Source organism: Thunnus maccoyii, chromosome 19 (genome assembly GCF_910596095.1).
Source record: "Thunnus maccoyii chromosome 19, fThuMac1.1, whole genome shotgun sequence".
NCBI lineage: Eukaryota > Metazoa > Chordata > Actinopteri > Scombriformes > Scombridae > Thunnus > Thunnus maccoyii.
Window position 1 is genome coordinate 1,847,915 of NC_056551.1, and position 25,116 is coordinate 1,873,030.

The following is a 25,116-nucleotide window of genomic DNA, read 5'->3' on the forward strand; positions in this document are numbered from 1 at the left end:
TCAAAAGACAGGGAAAGTCATTCAAAAGTTTCCATGTGAGAATGGCACATTGTTATCTTATCTTTATCTTGTCTTTCTATTTTTATCATCATATAATATTGTAATGTGTAAATGTAGGTGTGTGTAGTATAACAGTAGTATATTATTATACTGCACATACCTACATTTACACAGGCTAAGTAAATTAAGTATTTTTTAAGAACATGTTCAGATTTAGTTGGGTTAAATTGAGCATAACCTGAAATTGAATATACTCAAGATCTGAGATGCAATGATTAGTCGATGAATAGATTAGTCAATCAAAAGAAAATGATTGGATAACTAACTAATAACTAAAAAAATGATAGTTTAAGTAATTTTTTATGCAAAAAGCCCAAACATTAGATAGTTCCAGGTTTTCAAATATATACACACACAAATACATATAGATTTAATTTGATGATGTCACCTGAGTCTCATAGGATACTGTGATTTTCATTGTTTTCTAATGTTTTACGGACAAAATAATTGATCTATTAATCAAGAATGAAAATGAAAATTATTGTTACTTGATATAAGTATATAAGATATATATATATATATATGATATAAGAATGCTTTTGGACTTTGTCTTTTGATATATATATATATGTTTCCTTAAAGCACAGTGTAAACATTAGCTCAACAAGTGAGCGTCCGTATTAGCAGGTGTTAATCCAGCTCATGTTTTCTTGTCATCTCTCTGCTCTCATGGCTGATTACACTCTGTGAGTCCAGAGCAGGGAGGGCTGTCTGTTGAGTCCAGTGCTGCTCTCATTAACAGCCAGGCATGTGCGGTGTGTAGAATGCCAGCCTCTAAACACAGGACAACAGCAACACAGCCGGGAGCGCATCCATCAGACAGCAGCATGTCAGTCCTTTAGGACTTCTCAGTTCTGTTCTTTTCTGTTTCTTCATATTACCTTGTGGTCGTGTACAGACCCAGGTCAGTGGTTTTGCCATGGAGTTGGGTAGAGTTCATTTGAATCTAAAGACTCTGCTGCTGACGATGATGATGTTCAAATGGGGTGAGTAGAAAGACACTTCTGTTATTTTTCCTGTGTTAGAAGACAGTTTTTTCATTTTGGATGATCATTTCTGTGTAATTGTACTTAAAGTGTTGAAGGAAATGTTGTAAATCCCAAAGGAGACTCATGTGAAATCGATGTCTGTGAAATCAACAGGTTACATGGAAAGAGTTATTACTGGGACATAAATGTCCAAAGACTTCCTTATAAACTAAAGGATGAACTACTACAGTACACTAACTGACTAATAAAGTCATATTACTGCAAACATTTTAGCATTTATTGGATAGTCTAACAGTATCAAGAGGAGGTCTCAGGAATGTCATCAGTGCTCAGAGATGCTGCTCCGTGAATGGTGTGCAAGTGGGTTTAGGGAGGTGCTTATTGGGTTGTTTTGTGCTTCCACTATATTAAGAGACTCAAATGGATGGGGACAAATTGGGGGTGGTTTGTCACTTTCAACAGAACAATGACCAGGGGATTGGCTGATTTCCAGTGAATTTTCACAATACTGAAAAACTCAATTATTAACATTAGTAGCTGATTTATGATTGGCTCATTTATTGTAGAAGGTGTGGCTTCAAGGACAGAAATCCTATCAGTTATTTGTAGTTTTTGCAAGTTCTTTCTGTCAGATTTAACACATGACTGGTTCAGAATCAGAGGCAGCGCTTCTCAGTCATGCATACTCAAACAGAGCAAACAGGGATGCGAGCAGTGGAGAGAAGCTCAACCATATCTGTCCACATGGAGCTTCAGAATCAGGTCAAATATATAATATAATATAATAATTTCTGTCCAGAAAGTTTAGATATATAGATATATTTTGACATACTTTTTAAAGTAAAGGTCCATGAAGTTGAAGAAGAGACTAGAGAAAACTCAAGCAGCAGATCTGCTGATATAGTTCTGTGCTGTTTAAAAATATAGATTTTATTCAGAAGTCACCAAGAAGTTCTTGGTGTCTGTGTGGATGCAAAATTACTTTGATGCAAACTCTCTGAATTGTATCAAAGCATGGACTCTTTAGATTTAATGTCATGTAAAGAACTGTACATCATACTGACTGAGGAGTTAGAACAGTTAACATGAAACATTTGTGTTGTATTTTTCCAGATAGTAACATTATCCACATTTAACATCAGCTTGATCACTCCATACAATCTTCCTTTTTTTCTTGTTTTTAAAAAATATGTCATATAGACAATTGGCACTTAACCTCACACATGTGTGTTACTCAATTTGTATTTGTACAAATAAACATGTTTTTTTATATTTGCAAAACTCATGTAAAGTAAAACACCTAAATGAGCCAAACATTTAATTAGCAGTAATTTTGTAATAGGTGTAGCAACATATAAATGGAAAAAAACCCTGATATTTTCAGTTGTTATCATAGGATATGTTTGGAGTTTATTGTATGTGCATGACTCAACCTTTATATTAGGTGAACTGGTTTGTTTCCTTATTTAAGAGTCACTTTTAATGAAAATATTCACATTTTTGAACACAAAGGTGCTAATGACAGCAGTGATTACAGCCACAGTGAATGTCCTAATATTATCATTATGTAAATGAAGCCTCTGCTAGCTGGATATAACAGATAATATACTGTGACTACATGCAGTAATTTAATATGTTCTGCAGATCAAGCTGTGTGTAAAATGCAGAATGAATATTATTATTCCACAAGCACAATGGTTCTTAAACTGTGGGGCAGGCCCTTGGTGTTTAGGCACTGCAGGTACATGACTGTGGGGAAAAATGTGGAGTTGAACTTTAACATACCCTGTTGAAGTTTCTTGTGTGCAAAGTTATATTTACCCTCAGTGTTTCTCACAAAAACACACCACGCACACAACATATCTTCCTCGTAAAACATTTGTAAAGCCAATTCTAAAAAATATTTTCCATTGCTTACATCCATTTTTATCAGCTTGTCTTCTTTCTTACCTTTTCTGGCACGTTGCTATGTTGTGGAATAGCTGGACAACATCAGCACAAATGTGTATTGTGAGTATAGTATATCAAGAATGTGCATGTGCATTCTTGTGTGCATGAATGACACACAAACAAAAGTGGACAAAATCAGTGCTACAAGTGAACAAAATCTGCCCTTTAAGTTTGATTCATGTGGGGCAGTGGTGGAAGAAGTATTCAGATACTTTACTGAAGTAAAATAAATATAAATATACTGCATGACAAGTAAAAGTCCTGCATGAAAAATCCTACTGCAGTAAAAGTACATAAGTATTATGAGCTTGATGTAGTTAAAGTATTGCAGTAAAAGTAGTGGTTTGGTCCCTCTGACTGATATATTATTATATATGACATCATTAGATTATTAATAGTGAAGCATCAGTGTTAGAGCAGCATGTTACTGTTGTAGCTGCTGGAGGTGGAGCTAGTTTACACTACTTTATATACAGTTAGCTAGTTTAGAAGTCCAGTGGTTCCCAACCTAGAGGGTGGGCACCTCCAGAAGGTCAGCAAATCTGAGGGGTCGTGAGATGATTAATCATATATCTAATTGACATTGTGGGTGTATGTGATGTGCTGTTGTGTGTAACTTTGTATTTTGTATGGTGTGTTCTGTGTGTTTTTTTGCTTTGTACTGTTTGTTGTTGTGTTGTTGTATGTTTTGATTGTGGGGGAATGAGGATGCAAATTAGCTTCGAGCTAACTCCGGTGCAGTGCATCTTTAATATTTAAAACTGCACACTGTCCCAATCACTAAATCAAATCAAATCAAGGAAAGAAGAAAAAACAAAGTTCTGATACACAAATCTGTTTTCAGTTTTTGGACTTTGTCTCTAATCTTTGATTTTTGGTGAATTATTGGATCATTTGAACATTTCTTGAAATGAAAACATGTGAGAAGTTCAGAGGGAAAAAAACTATTTGGTGGAGCTGTTAACAACTCATAGACATCTGAAATGTGACCCCGACTACACACTGCTTTTTGTAAGACGTCAAAAGCCAAAAAGGTTGGAAACCACTGGTTTCATCTTTAACAATGTGTTGTATTTTAAAAGCTTGTTATATTATCCATTGTGTCAAATCTTCATCTGAAAAGTAACTAAAGCTGTCAAATAAATGTAGTGGAGTAGAAAGTGCAATATTTCCCTCTGAAATGTAGTGGATTTGAAGTATACAGTAGCATCAAATGGAAATACTCAAGTAAAGTACAAGTACCTCAAAATTGTACTTAAGTACAGAACTTGAGTAAATGTATTTAGTAACTTTCTACCACTGATGTGGGGACAGTACAAGAATACTTGTGCACTAGCAAGCCTATCAAGATTGAAACTGCAAAAATGACATGATGAATTTACAAGATGGACAGATTTTTGACATGGAAGAAAAGAAAAACTGATTCATCAATCAATCAATTTGGTGGATTTTGGACCCTTTTTCGATTTTTGAAGCGAGATGAGAATTTTTTTTTTTTTACATCTTGAGTGAGCAAAGCAGTAAGCTTCAGGTATTTGCAGTTGAACAATTAAGGAATCTTTGCTTTGATATAGTAAATGCAGACTACATTTTGAAACATTCATTCTTTTATCACAGGCATGTACACAGGAGAACAGGAATGGAATAGACCACACATTTGAAACATGATCAGAACATTCTGTTAGACAGATAAGATTAACCATATGAGATTAACAATAAAACCAGTCCCAGATATAGGTAGACACACATTCTGTACCTATTGATGAAGACTACCATGGTCTTTAGTTTATAGGGGGGTGAAATCTTTCAGTTTAAAAACCACTGCACAAGTTTCTGTAAAGTGGCAGCAGGTACTTTGTGCCTGGACTACATGCCTAAGATTAACAAACAATGTCATATGTACAGACACAACATATCAAATGTGTGTTAAGTGTCCATAATGAGCTCCAGTGACTAAATGCTGCTGTTCATGGTTCTAATTAAAGGAACTGAGTGACTCTTTTATTACAGCACTCTATAAAAAAAGCTTGGCATTTGGTCTGTTTAGAGACACTTCATACATTTGATTTTCAAAAAACAAAAAATAGATTAGCTGCTAATCTGTCTCTGAGGGAGGTCAGAGACAAATGACAGTCAGATTATTGCAGATTAAGGGATGATATCACTGAGAGAGGGGATGTGTCTGATAAAGAGAATGCTCTGCTTGTTTGTATGTGTACACTGGAAGGTGGTTGTGTTTGTGGGTCCATGTGATGTGGTACTGTGGTTCTGCTGAGCTGTAGATCTGAGAAGACACTTGTGTATGAAAGATAACATTTTCATCTTTATTGGACAGTTGATAATAGAGAGGCAGACAGGAGACAAGGGGAGAGAGACAGGAGTACGGCATGCATCTTAGCCTCTCAGTTACAGGACACCCTGGCTGTGACTTTATTAACTGTGTCAGGAGAATGAGACACCTGTCCTGGCTGTCACTGTCTGACCTGCTTTCTGTGTGTCACGAACAGTCAGGATCAACCTTGTGTGTGTATTCTGTGGATTACAATGACAGGACAGGTCGTAATGTTGTGTGTCTGGGTTCCTGCTCCACTTTAAATCTGCAGTAAGAAATAATCTGCTGTAAGAAATAAAAGAACAGTGACAGCAATCAACAGGTTATTAAATGCAACCTGCATAACAACTGCAGGAGATGTGTTTTCTTAAATACTTTGAAACTTGGAACATGTGACAAGCAAAATGTACTGTATCTGTTTGTCCACTACTTCTGTGCAGCATCTCTAGAGTTGGTGATAATGGTTTTGGTTTTTTTGGTCTCTGTACAAACATGATGGTACCAAAGCTGGTAACCTCATTGTGAGAACAACCGCCTGTATGTGGTTAGCGCCATAACTCCATCTAAAACCACAAATTGTCACTTTTACATTTCTGTTTGGATTAAACTACTGAAATACAACATGATCAGTGAGATTTAGAGGTGTTGGTAGTTGTATTTGTGAACTTTGGACAGTCAGGCTGGCTGTTTCCCCCTGCTTCCAGTCTTTATGCTAAGGTAGGCTAACTACATCCAGACTCCTGCTCCGTACTGAACACAGACTTTTCTCATCTCACTCTCAGAAAGAAAGCAAACATATTTCCCAAAATGTTGTACTAGTACTTTATTACTAGTCAGCCATATATGAATTGGTACTAAGCTTTTTTTTGTAGAAATGTTGTATGATCATAACAAGTCTTGGTGTGTTATTGATACCAAAACCAAGTTGGAGATTAAATCTCACTGGCCACACTCATCGTTAAAAGACATCTTAAAGTCCTCCTCCACTCAAAAATATGTTTTTGTTCTTTTTCCTTCGATTGGATGTTTGAGCTTCTTTGTGCAGAATGATCTATGTGCAGAGTTAGTTTTCACACCCATCTGCTGAAAGTGGAAGGTTTTTCTGTGCTCATTGTAAATCAGATTTTAAGGGGTGGGTCTACAAGCATGATTTGTGACATCACAACTTGTTTGGAAGCCAATCATGGTCCAGCATGCAACTTACGCAAGTGTAATGTGGAAACTTGAAGCCACTGGTGCACAAACACTGAGAATGGACTTTACAGTAAAGTAGGAGACATCTTGTGTCCAGCAGGAAAACTTCTGAACAGACACACATTTGCATATTCATATATTCTTGTATTTTTAATGAGGGAGAAGGAGAATATGTCATTTTAAAGATTTTAAAGTGGTAATTGGGGGTGGAAAAATCATATTAGACACATATTGTTCCAAACAGAGTATTTTCATTTGTCTTAATACGTGTCTGGAGGGGACCTTTAAATATTGAGTCAAATCGGTCGATTTGTATAAACTTGGTTCTAAACACCATATCTGATAACCACAACTTAACTAAATTATAAACTACAGTCACCCCAGCATATCTTATTTTGCATAAAATCTGGTGAAGCACCATGAAACAGCATGGATGAAATACTGTAACATGTTCAACTATCACTGTAGTGCCACCTACAGTATTATTCTACTGTTACCAAACCCTGGGAATTCTGACAAGTGTGCCAAGTTTTATGAGGTTTGAGCATGGGAACCTGATGAAATGGGAGGTCAAAGTTACAGAAGAAGAGTATGTGACGGAGAATATGGTGACAGAGCAGACATATGCTAGAGGTTGGAGCTTGAAGCTGTAATCTGTGCAGGTATCTTGCCACCAGGAGATTAGAGGAGCAAGGGGATTGGCCCAAAGAGGCCGGAGGGATTACAACATGGAAAGGCTGTGGAGGTCAGGGAGGCCATGAAACTTGTTCGGGTGAAAGAGGGGGAGGGAAAGTAGGATGAATAATAGACGTGGGGGTTGGATAAGGAAAAGTGAAGTGGTGAAGAGAGAAAGGGTGTGTATGATGACACAAAGAGAGATACAAAACTAAGAGAACAAAATGTGACTGAAGATTTAAATACTCACAAAACTAGAAAAATACAATAATTATCACAGAAAATGTTGATTATTTAAGATATGTTAATGAAAATACAAGCTTTTGAAGATTTTATTTTTTATTTGTGTTGATTTAGACAGATGGAACCTCATTTCATGAAGTTAAATTTTCAATCTTTCATCACAGTCACACCAGAGAGTAGCACAGTGAAATTCACTTGCTCCTCCTCCTGAAATAGGTGCTGCTGGGTCCACATGGGAACTGTACTTTGTAGTTTGATCACCAACTGAACAAACTACATATTCAGTGACTAAGAATCATTGAGCAAAGTGATTTGAATCAGCAACAAAGTCCACATAGGGAGGAGGTTGGAGGGATGGATGGGTCAACAAAACACCTGATTCTAATGCTGGGGATCACTGTTCCTTTCCCATTTCCAACCCACAGTCAACATTGTTTTTTAAAAACCATGAATACAATCGTCCCCTAAACTTAACCATGTGGTTATTATTGTAACCATGACAAGGAAGGTCCCCTAACACTTAAAGGACGGGTTCACAATTTTTCAAGTCAGTCTTAAAACAGCAGTCATGTGTTCATACTGGCTATCAAAAGATCCCCTTCAAATGTGTTTTCAATGTAAGTGATGGAGGCCAAAATCCACTGTGTGTCCACAGTCATTTTGTGCAAAAATGCATTTAAAAGTTGATGTGAAGCTTATATGAGTCTTCAGCCGTCTGAGTTAGTCATATCAAATGCATATCTGACACATTTACAGTCTTTTTGGCACCAAATTCCCTCTTTGTGTTTTCTCTGACAGTGTTTCCCTGTTGAGCTGCGGTGGAAGTATAGTAACAAAAAGAGGAACTTTGGCACTAAAAAGACTGTAATGTTGAAAGATATCTACTTGATTTGTCTCATTTGGACGCTGAAGCTTCATATTAGCTTTAGATAAACTTTTAAATACATTTTTGCACAGGAGGACTGTAGATTTTGCCCCCCATCACTTACATTGTAAGTGCATTATGAAAGGATCTCATTTGGGCAGGCTTAAAAAATTGCAAACCTGTTTTTTTAAGGAAATTGACATTGAAACCCACATCATGTTTCCCTAAAACTAACCAGTGTTAGTGCCCTAATCTAATCAAATTGTAACCATAGTGGTGTCACATCATAAAACTTTTTTTTTTATTTCATATAAAATCTTGTCTGCTTGGTCTCATCCGTGGCATTTGTTCTCGACCCATGTTTGACCAAACAGTACTTAAACTAAGTTTCTTATCAAGCAAGCAAAGGATTACTTCAGCACTCAGTTAACATGTTTATCCTGGTTTCCTTTTTACATCAAGGCCACTTGAAACTAATCTTGACACCCCTGTCAGCCACCTGGAACTCTTTTAGTCTACAGGTGGCTAAAACTCTCCTGGAGCCAACTGTAATCTGTGAAGTTCAAACACAGTTAGTGTCCACAGTTCAGAGGGGAAATTGGAAATGACAACCTTCCGCTTTGAAAGGGCGACGCCAGGCCACAGTTGTAAAGCTAAGCTGCCTTTACCTGGCAGGCCTAAGACCTGCTGCTAAGAGCCTATCAGATATATCACAAGTCTGTCTATTTTCAGCCATAGCACACATAATGATAAACCGTGTAATGGAGTTTGGAATTGATAAGACACTCTTCTGAAAGGAGTATGTTGAACTGTAAGATTTACAGTTCAGTAGTTAGAGTTAGTTAACATGTGCCACAGAGCCACAGTCTATCCAATCATTCGGTCCAATCAGCTTTTATCATGACTTAATCCAGGGTCTCCATATGTGCAGGGAAGAACTACACCGGCATGTTCATTCACTGGTGCAGTTCAATGGCAACACTGATTCAAACTTTTCTTGCTAATAACAAGAATTAAGAAAAAAAAAATCTATCTTTTTTTTTGGCCATTTTGCCTTTATTCAAGACTTTGTCTTGAGTTGGAAGTTCACTACAGCCCTGTAGTAAGAGGAGTTAACAAATTATGTTTTTGTGTTTTGTATTAGTCTTATTAGTTATCATTAGTAGTAGTAATAGTAGTGGTAGTAGGATTAGCAGTATCTCATGTTCCGAACTCCTCTGCCAGGTAATGATAGGAGGGACACAGGGGTGTTAGAGAGTTTTGGCCTTTTGAATTGGTCAACAACAACAAAAAAAACTGTCAAAATTTCTATGATATTCTGATTTGATCTCCCTTTTACTCCTGGAAAAACTCAATGACAGCCAACTTTTGCAACAAATAATGAGAGTAACTATCTTTCTCACTCCTCGTTTATCTCATTAAATATTCTCTGTTTCTCTGCCCCCCTTCCTCCCCTCCATAGCTCCCTTCACTGTTAATATCTTCCACTTCAGTGAGAATGTGGAAACAGAACACTGATCAAAGTGTTTGGGGCTGGGAGGCTGGGAGTGGTGGATGGGGAGTTGAGATTGGCCTAATAAAAGGAATGTGGACTGATTCCACAGAGAACTCATGGCATTGGCTGGTGAGCGGAGACAGCGTATGTATTGTAAATCTTCACTTAACTACCCCTCCCCCTCTGATGGCGTTCAGGTCCACTTTGTAAAGCGACATACAGAACGGCCGCACATGCTCAGAGAGTCGCTATGCATGGAAGATGATGCACAGTACTCTCATTATCTGCACACTCAGACAACAAACACAATTATAGCTAATAAAGAAACAGCTTGTTGGGCTGGCAAAACGTTCATTAACATTGGAACTTGTGCCCAATCTCAATAGTGGCCCCCAGAGAGAGAAAATGGGCCCCAAGGCACAGACCAAGCAGCAACTACCTCGACTTGAGGCTGAGGCCAACAAAGAAATACCTTAAAGTGCAATGCCACTGATGGCCACTAGATGCCCCAACTGACTCCCATTCAAAAAGCCTCAACTTCTCTCTAGAAATACTAAGTCAGTCATTTTTTTCAACAAGTCATTATAGTCTCTTTAAATTCGGGTCCTCTAAGTGTGCTGATGGTCATTTTGGAAATTATTGCTCTGTTAATAAAATTTGAAGACTTATAGCAGCTTTGATGTCTGCCATGTGGGTGTTGATTGACAGCTGGCGCACTTGCTGCTCTCCTCGTCGCTGGGACTCGCACTGAGTCAGACCACTGTCAAGTTTAATTTTATTTGATAATGATACCCGTCCTGCTTGCATAATTTAGCTAGAGTAGCTAATGTTAGCCCAAGTATGCAGCACTCAAGCTATGTCTCAAATCACATACTTCTGTTAGTACACTTTCATGTAGTACACTGTTTACACTATATGCTCACTGGCGTAGTGTGTGAATTTCTACAGGGTAGTGTTATCTCAAATCAAACACAGCCTGTGTGCACTTACCGGAAATGACTATCGCAAATTAGCATTAGCTAGCTTTAGCATTTGTGTTATCGTTCGCGCTACCAAATCATTACAGACTGCTAAATTAACCCAAAAAACATACTGATGGCTTATATCCAACAACAGTATAGTAGTGCTTAGTGCTAAAAAACACATTTGTATAATGTGTCGATGTTCACCGTAGTTACAACATACTCGGCCGCCATTTCCAGTTTGAAAAATGGTCCTTCCCCTTCCACTACGTAGCCAAGATGGCGACCATTGAGGGCGAGAAGTGTCCATAGTTCCACACTCAACTTTTTGACTGTTTTGAGTGCACCATCCGGGTACTCACAGTGCACTGCATTTTTCCATACTTCTCAGTGTGAACGCACTTATGCACTCAAAATGTTAAGTGTAAGTACAGAAGTATGCGATTTGAGACACAGCATCAGTGTTCCCAGTAAGCTAGTGTTAGTTTGGGTCTGTGGTAGCGGGGTGTGTTTTCAGAGAGTGAAAGGCAACACCCTGCACTCCTTATTTGGACAATCCTGCCTGGCTCCAAATGGAAAAGGTGTCATTGACCAAAAGCTGCAACTCCAACCAGCTCCAATGCAAACCAACGGGTGATATCACACCTTGCTATGCCCATCTTTATTTACAGTCATGGCTCAGACACATAAAGGTCCCAAACTCCTACTATTTACTCTGTTGTTCTGTTGTCATCATTCGCTTTCTCTCTTTCTCCACACTGTGAGGAGTGGAAGTTAATATATTATAACCACCAACATTGACACATTCTGTTTGTTGCTTTATGTTATTTTGGTTTCTCTCTCTGCCTGGCTGTCACTGTTTTTTTTCTGGAGAAAATCTAAATACAAAGACCTGGTGTTCATTAATATGTTTTCAACATTAGCACATCAATACTGAATCAAATAACAAAGGGCGGGTGGTGCAGTCTTTGGCAGTTGCCGTCAGAAAGTTTTTAGCTGTGCTAGCAGGATTTAGGGATGACAATGGTGGTCTGTCCCTGGAGATCCTCTGACTAGTCGATATTTAGGTTTATTGCGAAATACTTGCCGAACTAATGACATTCCCATCATCATCAGCTGAAGTTTGTGTGTAATGCTAATTAGTAAACATAAGCATGCTGACATGTTAAACTAATATGCGTTAGCTTTCTGCTAAAAGCAGCACTGTACTAAAGAATAGCCACACAGAGCTGCAGTGTGGCTGTAGACACTTATCAAATCATTATCAACTTGTTGGGGTCACAGGACAGGCTGCTGGAATGACCTGAGGCAAGAATTTATACTTAAAACAAAACAGACACTGGCACATGTTTTAGCTGTACTGTTAACACTCCACTGCCAAGACTCTCCCACACAGTCTTTTCAAATGAAGTGAGAGCAGATGAGAGGAAATATCAATGGATAAGTGTAACAGTGTAACATTTAAGTAACAGTTTAAAACCAGGTAACCTACTTTAGTCACACTTGGTTGTTCTAGATCATCCGCTTGTTTGTTGCTGCTAATTCAGACAGATATTTTCATTTAAATATATTTAATGGGGCTGGCCCTGTCCAGCACCCTCGGAGGGTCCCAACACCCCACTGTTAATGGTAAGTCTTATTAGATGTGTGATGTACAGTCCCACAACAGTAAAGTGTAAAACTGTTGGCTGAAGTTCAAGGCAAAGTCAGGAGCTGTTGTGATATATTATATATTATATGTATTGCGCAATATTATGTGATACTGACACTGTAGCAGATCAAACCATCAAGTGTCATAAGTGACCATACAAGTCAGTAACCACTGTTCTCATACCAACAACACAGTTGTTTAACAGTTTTTAAATGCATTTTGCAACATGCAGTACAACAAAATCTAAATGAATGAATCTTGTTAGTAGAGTGTGGTTCTTTTTATGGGAAGCACAAGCTGTCATTTTTAGTATTCTATACTTTTGGGTACTGATGGAGCACTTAATGTAGGACTACTATACAACATTAATGTATATCTTTCATATACAGTACATTTAATTAAACATTTGTATTATTCCCCAAACTTGTGTGATTCCACATGCACTAACAGGCTTTTTAAAGATTGTAATCCTGATGATTTTAGTTCTGGTTGATCTGGCGAAATGTGTACTTACTGATGGTAACACTCCTTTTTCAGATAACATGGTTAAGAGCTGTTGTTTATGTCACTGACATGTTGCAGGTGTACTGGTTCTCCTTACAGTGGCTGGTCTTGTTCCACCCCTCCTTTGCAAAAACTTGAAATGCCAACCTGCTGAAACAAAAAGCTGAAAATGCCCATTAAGCAAGACTACAGCACCGCTCACTTCAGTGACAAATATATTGCATTCCTTGTGACTGCTTCACAATAAAAGCCGCCATCTGAGGCAGCAGCAGTGGAAAATGTACAGTTTGCATTTGCATTAACTTTATACTGCAAATACAACTTTGATGTGACTGTAGGAGAGAGCTACAGTCATTTCAGAGGACTTCATGCATGCACTGTTTCCTCTGAATCTCTTGTGAGTGTGAAGGCAATCTGAGTCCTGTAGTCTACCAGTGACAAGGGAGACAACTATGTAACGAAGGAATTGCAGAATTTAAATATATGGAATGACTATAGAAAAAAATATAGAATATACATATATAGGACAAAATTCGCAAAATTTGGTATGTATGAAATAGTTATATATGGCTATATGTTGTACATTACATACAGTATTACAATACGTACAGTATTGATTTTAAAGCAATAAACAGATGCATTTACTGCAATTTAAAAATAAATTGTATGATAGGCTCTTGATGTTTTGTTTAGCTTTGTTTTGTCATTTGCTGTAAGTGTTGTCCTGCTCTTGATATGCTCTACATTAGTTGTTCCCAACATTTTTGACATCACCTTAGAGTAAAGTAAGTCTATGAAATTAGACTAGCCTCGTCACAAGTAGACTGGTCTATTCTTGTCACAGGTTATGTCATTAGTGTGTGGGATAAGAAACCCAGGAAATGAAGAAAAGTTTAATTCTTTCAAAAACATTATGATTCCTTTTGGCCGTCTGTGTGTCTAGGTTCAGGAGCACACACACAGACCCAATGACCTCTGACCTGAAGGTATAAGGATGTCAAGGAAACATGAACAGGACTAAAAACCCAGCCTTCTCACCACCAGCCACAGAGAGAAAATGGACAGTTTTGGAAATTAACAACTTTGTTTTTTTCTTCAGATACAAAAAGATTGCCCAACCTGGATGGACTATCCTCCATTCTTCTGCTAGCCAACTATCTCTCTTAGGTCGTAAATTTTGGGAGGAGCCACATTCCTTTGAGTTGCTCCGTCTCCTCCTCTCTCTTTTTCTTTTATGCACAATAAGTGTCTGAATTGGTTAGAAATGCCACTAAAAATGTGTAAAAATATGTATCTGGAATTATCTAACCAATGTTCACTTTTTTAAAACTATTAATTAGATTGATATTATGAAGATTCAAACACTGCTTCAAAGTCTGTTAATTATATGTCACATATTATTGCATCTGATTTATTTTATATTAACTGGTGTAAGTGTATTATTTAGCTATGATTTGATTGCTAGGATAATGCTTTCTTAATAGATTTAATTACAGATTAGAAAATGGTTTATTGATTTTGGTTTTGGTTGATTCTATATTTTATGTGGTTAATCAACAGTGTTCTGTTTCATGAGGTTGATGACATTGACGACAGAACAAGTTAGTAATTCAATTTGCAAGCATGTAATTTTTAGATATCTGACAGGGATAAAATTATTCCCCTTTAAATTTGGAGTTCAGTTCTCTCTCCACACAAAGTCATTAATTAGTAATCAATGTAGTCCCTAAAAAGAGCGCCAAGGATCCTATTTTTTTCAAAACCCACCTCCTAGACTATAAAAATGTCTACAACTCTTTGAAGGCTGTTGCTCCTCCTCTGCTTTTTGCCTTGCTGACCACTGTGTTCCTCTCGGCCCTGCAGCCAGGATGGTCTGGCATTTTGGGTGTTGATTTTTTCTATGACTGGGACCTGAGAGAAAAAGACTCAACTAAGAAGTAAATGACTGCAAAGATGTCTACGCCACAAGTCAAGCCATGCCGTTTGACATCTGAATAATCTATTATTTGTGTAATCTCCTATTGTTATCATGTAGTTAAATTTTTTAAAGACCTTTCCAAGGACTCTTCTGATTAGTTTAGAGCTCCATGCATCCAACTCTGCAGCCTACCACTGAATGCACCATGACTGAAACACCTCTCTGCTGTATGCGTGTCCACTACGTGGCCTCAGCTAGTCTGAGACTGGATTAATCCTTCTAAGAAGCAGTGAACCAAAGCTGTTTCACTGAGCCTACTGCAACAGTTCTTATCTGGCTGTCACTCTGGCAACCCAAGGATCACTAAGTCTGCTTTGCCTTGCTTACTGCTTTCCAGCAAGTGTGCTACCATGCCTCGGTCTCAGAGTTGATGCTGTAGTTTGAGTCTTGGCCCCTCATTGAGTTTTGATAACATTCATTCATTAATTCATTCATTCTGTTGGCAATAACTTAATTTAATTTACCCATTCATTCATGCATCCATCCATTCAGTGATTCCCATTCATCCCTCTTCCTTGGTAGTTAAATAAATATCTTGATTTATAGCCAAGTTGTTGTTTCTGTGTTTTCCTTTATATCAGAGATGGAGGTCACTATATTCAGAGTTCATGACTTTAAGGATTAATTTCATTTAATTATTTTCCTCCTAATTAATTAATCTTTAATTAATTAATCAATTGAGGTGGTGTCTCTATTAATTTCCAAGTGTAGTGTTATAAGTGTGAGCTCAACCAAACAATGATTTTCTGAGATTGCTTTATTTCAGAAAGAGTGGAAGTATGTAGTATTTCACAAAAAAGCAACAAAACTTGGAATCAAAAAAATTATTAGAAATTATTTATTTGTTTCAGTGTTTAATTTGAGGATAAGCCCATTTTCCAAGGCGATCCTCAGACACAAACACATGGAACAGACAAATAAATGTGTTGGTCTCATAATGAAGGTGTTCTATGTACTACAAGTGTTGCTGGAGTCTTAACCCCTTCAGATGTCTTTCCTTCTCCATGTTTCTTGGAAGTAGGTGAAGTTGTGCCAGAAATTCATACTCTACATGTGTATGTGACCCCTCAAATTTTTCTTGGGGGCCCTTAGGGACTCCTTACCTCCAGGCTGGGAACCATTGCTCTACAACATGTATGAACTGACCTGACCCTACTGTTCCCTTTGTTTTTTAGGAATCCTCTGCTCAGCCGCATCAGACAAATGCTTGTCTGCACCCTGCCACAACGGAGCTACCTGCGTGGACACCATGGATGATTACGCCTGCATCTGTGCCAGAGAGGGGATCCGATACATGGGCAAAAACTGTGATGAGCTCTATGATGCCTGCTCCTTTGCTCCATGTGAAGACTGCACCAGCACCCCTGGCACCGCAGAATACCACTGCATCTGCCCGGATGGACTCATAGGTGATAACTGCACAGAGGAGGTGGACGAGTGCCAGAGCAACCCCTGCTCCGAACCTCGCTCTCTGTGCGTAGACCAGCTGAACGAATATTTCTGCAGGTGTCCTGCTGGGTATGGAGGACAGGACTGCCAGACACATGTGACTGACTGCATCGATGAACCCTGCAGGAACCACGGGACTTGTATATTGCAACCGGAGGGCTTTGAATGCCTGTGTGCACCAGGGTTCGAGGGGAAGACCTGCGAAGAGGATGTGAATGAGTGTGCATCAGCGCCCTGTCAGAATGGAGCTATCTGTATGGACGGAGTGGCGGAGTTCCACTGCTTCTGTGTGCCTGGTTTTCAGGGCTACAACTGCGAAATTGATATCAACGAGTGTGCATCACGACCCTGTGAGAACAACGCCACCTGCATCAATGAGAAGGACCACTACGAGTGTGAGTGCCTGGTGGGCTTCACAGGTACATCCAAAAGTCATACAAACACACAAACACACACACATTTATCCACATGGATGTTTAGTACAACATTTACTTACTGTCAACGAGTTCCATGAAGAGACCAAGTTAGTCTGTCTCTCAGCATTTCTGACTTCCCTGCTGTAAACCTTTAAAAACAGCTCACAAATATGTAGTTTCATTTATTAAAAACTCTCAGTAATTTTCTAAAACAACTGGTCACTGTAGTTTTTAACAAACTACTCAAACAAGAGGAAATAGTGCATTTGTTTGAGACTATTTTCAGCGGCGGATGAATCCGCATTTGGTGCTTTAGTAAGTATTTCTGGAAGCAGGACAGTGTCAAAATGAACTACAGTGTGTGTATTTACGGTAAAAAATAAAACACTTTGAGTTCTTTGGTTCATTAGAATTTCTGATGAAAATAGAGCAGAAAATTGAGCTAGTTAATTTTAGCCTGATAACTAAACCCAGACCTGCAGTGCATTATTGCTTAAAGGAGCAGGTTTTGCTCAATGTAATCATTCCTCTTGTTCATACTGACCATTAGAAGATCCCTTCATAATGCACTTACAATGTGACTGATGGAGGCCAAAATCCACAGTCCTCCTTCTGTGCAAAAATGTATTTAAAAGTTTATCTGAAGCTAATATGAAATGTGGAAGCTGTCCAAATGAGTAAAATCAAGTAGATATCTTTCAACGTTAGTTTTTTTAGTGCCAAAGTCCCTTTTTTTGTTACTATACTTCCACCACAGCTCAACAGGGACACTGTCTGAAGAAACACAAAGAGGGAATTTGATGCTAAATGTGGCAGATATCCACTTGATATGACTAACTCAGACTGATGAAGCCTCATATAAGCTTCACATCAACTTTTAAATGCATTTTTGAACAAAACAAAGGCCCATGGATTTTGTCCTCCATCACTTACATTGAAAACGCATTTGGGTCAGTGCGAACAGGAACAGTGCGAACAGAATGATTACAGCGAGAAAAAACCTGTACAGTATAATTAGAACCTCAAAAACACAATCTACAGTGTTGCAGGTACTAAGACATCAAGTCAAAACAGGCTTGGTAAACTATAGTATTCAGCATTATTACTCAGAGATAGAAGCCTCCTGCAGGTGTGTTTGCACTTTTGTTCGAAACTGTGAATGAAGAAGTTTAATATTATGTCATCATTAATCATCATCTCAAAACATAAGGACTTTCTGCTCACTGACAGCATTTATTTGTTCCTCCAGAGCTATTTCTGCTTCTTGTTCCTCCCCATCGTTTGTTAAAACCAAAGTGTTTTGTTTGTTCCTGATAAACTGGGCACGAGGAGTATTTTAAGTGCACAGTAAGATGTTTTCAGTCAGGCCTCTTATCTGAGGCTCAGATAAAGTCTCCGTGCAGAGTGAGAAAAAACACTCCCATCTAGCTTTTTTTACACTCCTTTCCTTCTGTGTCAGGCTCTATGAGCATGGCTGCATTCCACTGTCACTCTATCAGGTTGTTTGGAGAATGGAAAGAAAGGCTTTTATCATCACTGATATCTGAAGACCAGAATAGACACACGGTGATAGAAATTTGGGCAGTTGAGTGTGGTTCGTGTGTTGATTTGTCAAAAATGTGACTGATCATTTGAACAACAGCTACAGTCATCATCATCACTTTCATAATGTTTCATATTTACAGTAATTACATCTTGACTTTCCCCTTCTAAACCAGGAGTCAACTGTGAAGTTGAAATAGACGAGTGTGAGTCAGGTCCCTGTCGCAATGGAGCCACCTGCCAGGACCTCGTCGGCATGTACGCCTGCGAATGTCTGCCCGGGTTTGATGGCATCGACTGTGAAATTGATGTTGATGAGTGTGCCAGTGAGCCTTGCCAAAATGGAGCTGTCTGTCATGACATGGTGAACAGGTAGGGCAAATCCTTACAGTCCGCCTCCAAAGAGTCCAACATGTTGATCTCCTTAAGAGAAAAAGGCATCTGTCCAAGTGATGATTTATGAAAGGGCACCTTACAATTCCCAGTAGATGCACCTCATGTTACTAAGTCAGCAGCCCTGAAAAGAACCACCAGGTCACTGAGCACCTGAGGAGCCTGGTTATTTAGGCATTTATAGAAAAGTTAAAGGTTAGCAAATGTGATAAAACTATCAAAACCTAACTTATTTAATTTCCTGGAAGAAAAGCAAACTGCCACAGTTTTCTTAATGTTTAGTGTGAAAGTTTTCAAATCATGGACTGTAAATGCTGTGATAACTGGCTAGAGATGGACAAAACACTTTTACCAGATATATATATATGACTGTATCATCTGCATACTTCTGGAAACCTGCTCTAAGAAGTGATTCTGGTAAGTCATTTACATATAGACTGAAGAGAAGTGGGCCAAGGAGAGAACCCTGTGGGATTCCTGTTTTACTCTTTATGTCTTTCACATCACACTCCAACTCCATTTCTGTGCACTTACAAGTTTCTTATGTAGATTACAAGCCCTCCTCCCTTACCAGTTTTTCTATCTTTCCTAAAGAATTTATATTCAGGGACGTCAATTAAATTGGTTTGAATCCTACAATGAAGCCAGGATTCACTGAGGCACAAAAAGTACAGATTGGATTCCATTAGCAGTGTTTTAATTTCATCATGTTTAGGGAATAGGCTAAGAACATTGAGATGACCACCAAATATGCATTTAGGTTTGGCATCATTGTCCCATATAACTTTTGCATGATTTACAGTCTGAAGAATTTGATGAAATTTATATTTACTAACTGAACTTCTTTTGGAGATATTTGACTGTTCAGATCCATGCTCCTGTCCTGTGGGATAAGTCCCAGTTGCTGTTAAATCTGTTAGGTTTGTTCTTAGACATTTTAGGACAGCCAGATTTTTTGGTGTGGCTTTCCTTTCCCCATCCAGTAAAGCAGGAGCCGTCGCAGACAGCTCCTCAGCAGCTGAACCGTTATGAGTGGAAAGGCCCACATATTGTATGTCTTCTCACAGTGTTAATTTACTCAGCAAGCCTTCAGACTCATTTCTGAATTGCTGTTCACATTGGATTTCTATGAAAGGCCAATTTATTGAGACCAATTATCTAAGATCTAAACTCAATTATAATGTCATCTCTTTTCTTGTGATCATGACTGAATAATCTCAACTGGCCTCATTCACATTTCCTTATTTTCTCTGTTAAACTGATTGTCACATATGCATTTGGTGTGAGTCAGAATTGGAAAAAAAGTCTGTGCAGGTTTTTGCTGTTTCAGAGACTGTGTATGGAGTGTGTGTATGGGACTGTGGCGCTGTGGTGGTTTTAACCACTGGGAAAGCATTGAACCAATCCACCAGATCGGTATCAGGACTAATCCTGTCTTTATTTAGTGGATCTGTTATCGGCCATGTCTGACCATTCCACCTTTTAGTGCCACAGCAATTCAATTCAATCTAATACAACTTTATTTATCCCAGTAAGCACAATTGTATGCAGCAGCTCACCACCCAGATCAACAGATACACATACAGTCCAGGCCTACCCTGAGTTGCAGTATTGAAATCAGTACCAGGAGAGAAAAAGTGGGATCGGTGCAGCCTTACTAACCACCACCTTTGTCTGTAATAGGGTGAGACACCAGTCAATCAAACATGCCCAAAAATAGTTCTCAACATCGTAATAAAACAGTGATTCCTTACAGTCACCTTAAACACAGTGGAAGAGAAAACTGACTTTATGAATGGAATCCCGCGCAGTAAGAGACTTTTAGGAGTCATCTAGGAGTCATTAGTAGTACTTCTTCTTAAACCATGTCTGTATTAACTGGTGGTTACCAGCTGAAGGCATGTTCATGTTTTCTAACATATACCACAAAACAGTTAAACCTCAAGAAATGGCAGTCGCACTAGTCATTTGAGAAATTCCAGCAGAGGTTTCCAGTTCAGTTATTGCACATTGGATATTTTTTATGCTGCTGTAAAAAAAAAAAGAAAAATAATAATAATGATAATAATTTGTGTGTGTTACAGTTATGAATGTGACTGCAGTGAAACAGGATTCGAGGGTGACCACTGTGAAGTGGACATAGCTGAGTGTGCCTCTGATCCTTGTCAACACGGTGCCACATGTTTAGAGGGCGTCAAAGGATACACCTGCCTCTGCTGGCCAGGTACTGGAACTACATGCTACACATCAAACATTTCTGTACAAACAGAAGGACAAGTAAGGGTTTTGAGCGGAGCCAACTGGTCTGCTGTCCAAGTGCTTCTGAGCCTAGAGGCTGCAGGTTTTCACCAAACCACAATTAGTTACATGGGCAGCCTGTTGGACTCCCACTCCTGCCCACAGACAAGAAATCAGTTGACCTGCATGCACATAACTCTCTGTTCTCCGAGTTACTCACAGAGGACACATGAGACTGCAGTCATTCACTGTAATAGTGGCAGAATTAGTATTTTTGCTTTGCACCAGGACATTGAATCCAACCGTTTATCTTAAAAGTACATTTATTTAAAGAACAAAATCACAAATACTAATACTGTACTTAAATAATATAAAAATAATACAACAAATATGTACATCAGTTTTTTATTAGCAATATACTGTCAATAAGGAACAAAAAGACTGAGAGTCAACAACCATGTTAATGGCTTGTGAGGCTTCACAGTGCTGTTTTGAGCTAAATGCTAACATCAGCATGCTAATGTTAATGTTACAATGATAATGTTAAGAATGTTAAATTGAGCCTGTAATATTTAGTATGCCCACCATCTTAGTTTAGCCTGTTAGCATGCCAACATTTGCTAATTAGCAGTAAACTCAAAGTACAGCTGAAGCTAGAGGTAATGTCATTTGTTTTGCCAGTATTCGCTCATAAAATAAAGTATTGGACAAAATAAACTTTTGATCTGATGATGGCGCTAGATGAACAGTCAACGGCTCATCAAAGTGATTACAGTTCATCCTGAGGGAAACATGAATGTCTGAACCAAATTTCTGCCAATCCATCAAGTAGATGTTGAGATATTTCAAAAGACAGAGGATCACCAAAGTCAGTAGGATTCATCCTCTGGGGACCATGAATGCAATCCATCCAGTAGTAATAATAGTTATTTGAGTGTGGAGCAAGTAAGAAAGACTGACATACAGACCCTAGAGCTATGATTCTATGAGCATGGCTAAAATCAAAAACATTACAATGTAACAGTTATATAATCTGAGTTTGACATTGTATAAAAGAAAAAGATAAGTAGGTTGTTAGTTTTGTTTTGCTTCTCTGATTGAGCATGGTAATGGATAACTGTAGGACAATGCTCTACTACCAATAGATTGCTTTTTTATCTTCAGGATAATGAAATAGCATGCATCCTCTAATCTGAGTGTATATGGGTGAATGTAATGGTTTAAAGGTTCCGTTCGACAAAGAGGTGCTAATCCATGAAGAGTTTGGTAAGTAATAGGTAGTAGTTTGTAGCATAACCTGAATGAAACAGGGGGCCAGTGAAGTGAGAACAGAACTGATATTTGTTCAAATCTCATGTTTCTGGTAAGGATTCTGGTAGCTGCATTTTGAACTAGTTAAGAACTAATTGAGATTTTTTTGATGCTGCATTGAGGAAGGTCTGAGAACATTAGTCACAGGGTCTCAGTTTTTTCTGTTCAGTGTGAATAAAACAGATAAAACTACATTTTGTATTTTGTTCCCTCTAGGTTATGAAGGACCAAACTGTGAGATTGACATTGATGAGTGTGCCGAGCAGCCCTGTGAGAATGGCGGGGAATGTTTTGAGCGTTCGGATCCATCCCACTGGGAACTGGACTGGGAGCTCAGCTTTGCAGACGCAGCTGGATATATTTGCCAATGTCAGCCAGGGTTTGCAGGTTGGTTAAATGAAAGAAACCAATCAGCAAAAAATTTCAGCTCTCACACTTCTACTGACAAACATTCCATCTCTTTCACATTACAGGAGAGAACTGCTCTGTCAACATTGATGAGTGTGAATCTGAACCCTGCCAGAATGGAGGCACTTGTGTGGATCAAATAAATGGCTACACCTGTACATGCTCTGTTGGATTTTTAGGTGAGTCTTATACTTGTATTGTAATACACAGACAGTTGCATGTTAAGAACAGAATACTGTAAGTGCTAAATACCCTTTGTATCAGTGGCAGCGCTTGTTGTATCAACATAAAACAACATTTTACAATTCCTGCTGTTATCACAATGACCGAAGCTGAAACATCACTAAAAACATGCCCAGAAATGAAATACAAATCAATCAAAATTGCTTACAGTTATTGCAATTATAGTGGACTAACATCAGTAATGAGCCAACTATGACAAACTTCACACAAATCCAACTGATATGCTGGTGGGAAACTCATGATGTGCAGCCAAACATTGTTCAGTCCCAGAGAACTTTTAAATTCTAGTGGAATAATAAAATGTCCCCAGTTCAAGTCCAGCCAGGGACCTTTGTTGGATATCATCTCCTCTCTCTCCCTCCTCACATTGCTGCTGTCTACAATCTAATAAAGGCAAAAGTGCCCAAAAATATTAAAAAACAAGACAAATACACTTTTTAAAGATGAAACTATATATTTGTGAGGCATTTTTATAGATTTTCAAGTATTGAGAGTAGGACTGCAACTAACAATTATTTTCATTGTCGATTAATCTGTCAATTATTTTCTCGTGTAATCAGTGAGTTGTTTGGTCCATAAAATGTCAGAAAATGGTGAAAAATGTCAATCGCCATTTCCCAAAACCCAAGATACAACCTCAAATGTCTTGTTTTGTCCACAACCCAAAGATATTCAGTTTACTGTCATAGAGGACTAAAGAAAACAGAAAATATTCACATTTGAGAATCTGGACTTTTTTTTTCCTTAAAAATTACAATTAAGCAATTATCAAAATAGTTGCAGATCAATTTAATACTTGGCAACTAATTGATTAATCGACTAATTGTTGCAGATGTCATTGAGAGATGGACGAATGTCAGCCGAAAGGTTAAGGCACATACTTATAAATGCAATATCCCTAGTTTGACTCTGGCCAGAGATCTTTAAAGAATGTCATACCCCTCTCTCTCCCCTTGTTTCCTGTTCGCCTATATGCTGTGCGTTATACAATACAAAAAAAGGGTGTGAATGCCTCCCAAAAAAAACAAACAAAAAAACAAACACATGACAAACACATTTGTTGTTGATTTGTTGACAATCTCCCCCCTTTCTTTTCCAATACAGCTCTGGTGCGCTCTCCATCAGTATCCTCCATCATACAGTATCTAACCATCTCTATCGTCTCCCTCAGGTGACCTCTGTGAAGTGAACATTGATGAATGTGAGAGCCAGCCCTGTCAAAACGGTGGCTGGTGTGAAGATGGCAGGGCATCCTACACCTGCCACTGTCCTGAGGCAGAACCAGGTCAACTTCCTTGGGGAGGCGATCACTGCGATGTGAAGCTCTACGGCTGTGTGGATCATGAATGCCAGAACGGAGCCACCTGCCACCCATGGCTAGAGGGTGGTGAACATGGCCACACATGCTTGTGCCCTCATGGCTTCTATGATGAGCAGTGCTCTACGCATACAACATTCTCTTTCTCCACTCCAGGATTCATTCACATTGAGGTTGTTGTGGAAGAAAGGACACGAAGGGAGGTTGAGCACCGTGGTCACAGTGGTTTTGGGGTGCAGCTACGCTTCCGGACAACTATACCCAATATGTTGCTCTGCTACAGAGGTGATGTTGACAACCACCTCCTCCTGGAGATTGTCAATGGTGGTCTTCATGCCAAAGCCTTTTCTGAGGAGTCTGAACTGGATGTAATGTTTTCTGGCTTGGTTAGTGATGGAGATTGGCGGGATGCTCATGTGTTTGTGGATAATGAAGGCCTAGTTTTGATTCTGAAAGGCCCTGGCTGTGACAGGGATGGATGCAGAGTTATAGATGGTGGTGCTGATGAACCACCTTTCCAGCCCTCTGAAGCCTTCACTCATATTTATGTAGGTGGAGCACCAGAAGAGCTTTTAGAGGACTGTGTAAGTGGTACAGCCTTCATTGGATGCATGGAAGACCTGATGATAGACTCTAAGCCTATCCTACCCCAAACATTTCCAGAAGACCAAGGTCATGAACTGGGATGTAGTAAGACTGAATGGTGTCAGCCTGACCCCTGCTTTGGACATGGACGCTGTGTGGACCTGTGGACCAGCTACCACTGTGACTGCTACCGTCCCTTCCATAGTGAGAGATGCTCTGAAGGTAAACACTTTTACCAACAGCCAGTTTTTTGTAATGGACAGATCTTGTCAAACCAGTCCTCATATGTGTAGTATTCTGTTGTTGCACTGTTAC

General features: G+C 38.9%; 1 protein-coding gene across 1 annotated transcript in view; it reads left to right on the plus strand.

Moving 5' to 3' along the window:
- The first annotated feature begins 866 nt into the window (after nucleotides 1–866).
- Nucleotides 867–25,116, plus strand: part of crb2a (crumbs cell polarity complex component 2a) — a 33,983-nt gene continuing 9,733 nt past the window's right edge. Inside the window, exons 1-7 of the mRNA XM_042394342.1 lie at nucleotides 867–1,046; nucleotides 16,074–16,766; nucleotides 18,482–18,677; nucleotides 20,783–20,922; nucleotides 22,464–22,634; nucleotides 22,721–22,834; nucleotides 24,070–25,023. Of these exons, the coding sequence (XP_042250276.1) occupies nucleotides 980–1,046; nucleotides 16,074–16,766; nucleotides 18,482–18,677; nucleotides 20,783–20,922; nucleotides 22,464–22,634; nucleotides 22,721–22,834; nucleotides 24,070–25,023 (2,335 nt within the window). The 5' untranslated portion in view covers nucleotides 867–979. The remainder of the gene's footprint in view (nucleotides 1,047–16,073; nucleotides 16,767–18,481; nucleotides 18,678–20,782; nucleotides 20,923–22,463; nucleotides 22,635–22,720; nucleotides 22,835–24,069; nucleotides 25,024–25,116) is intronic.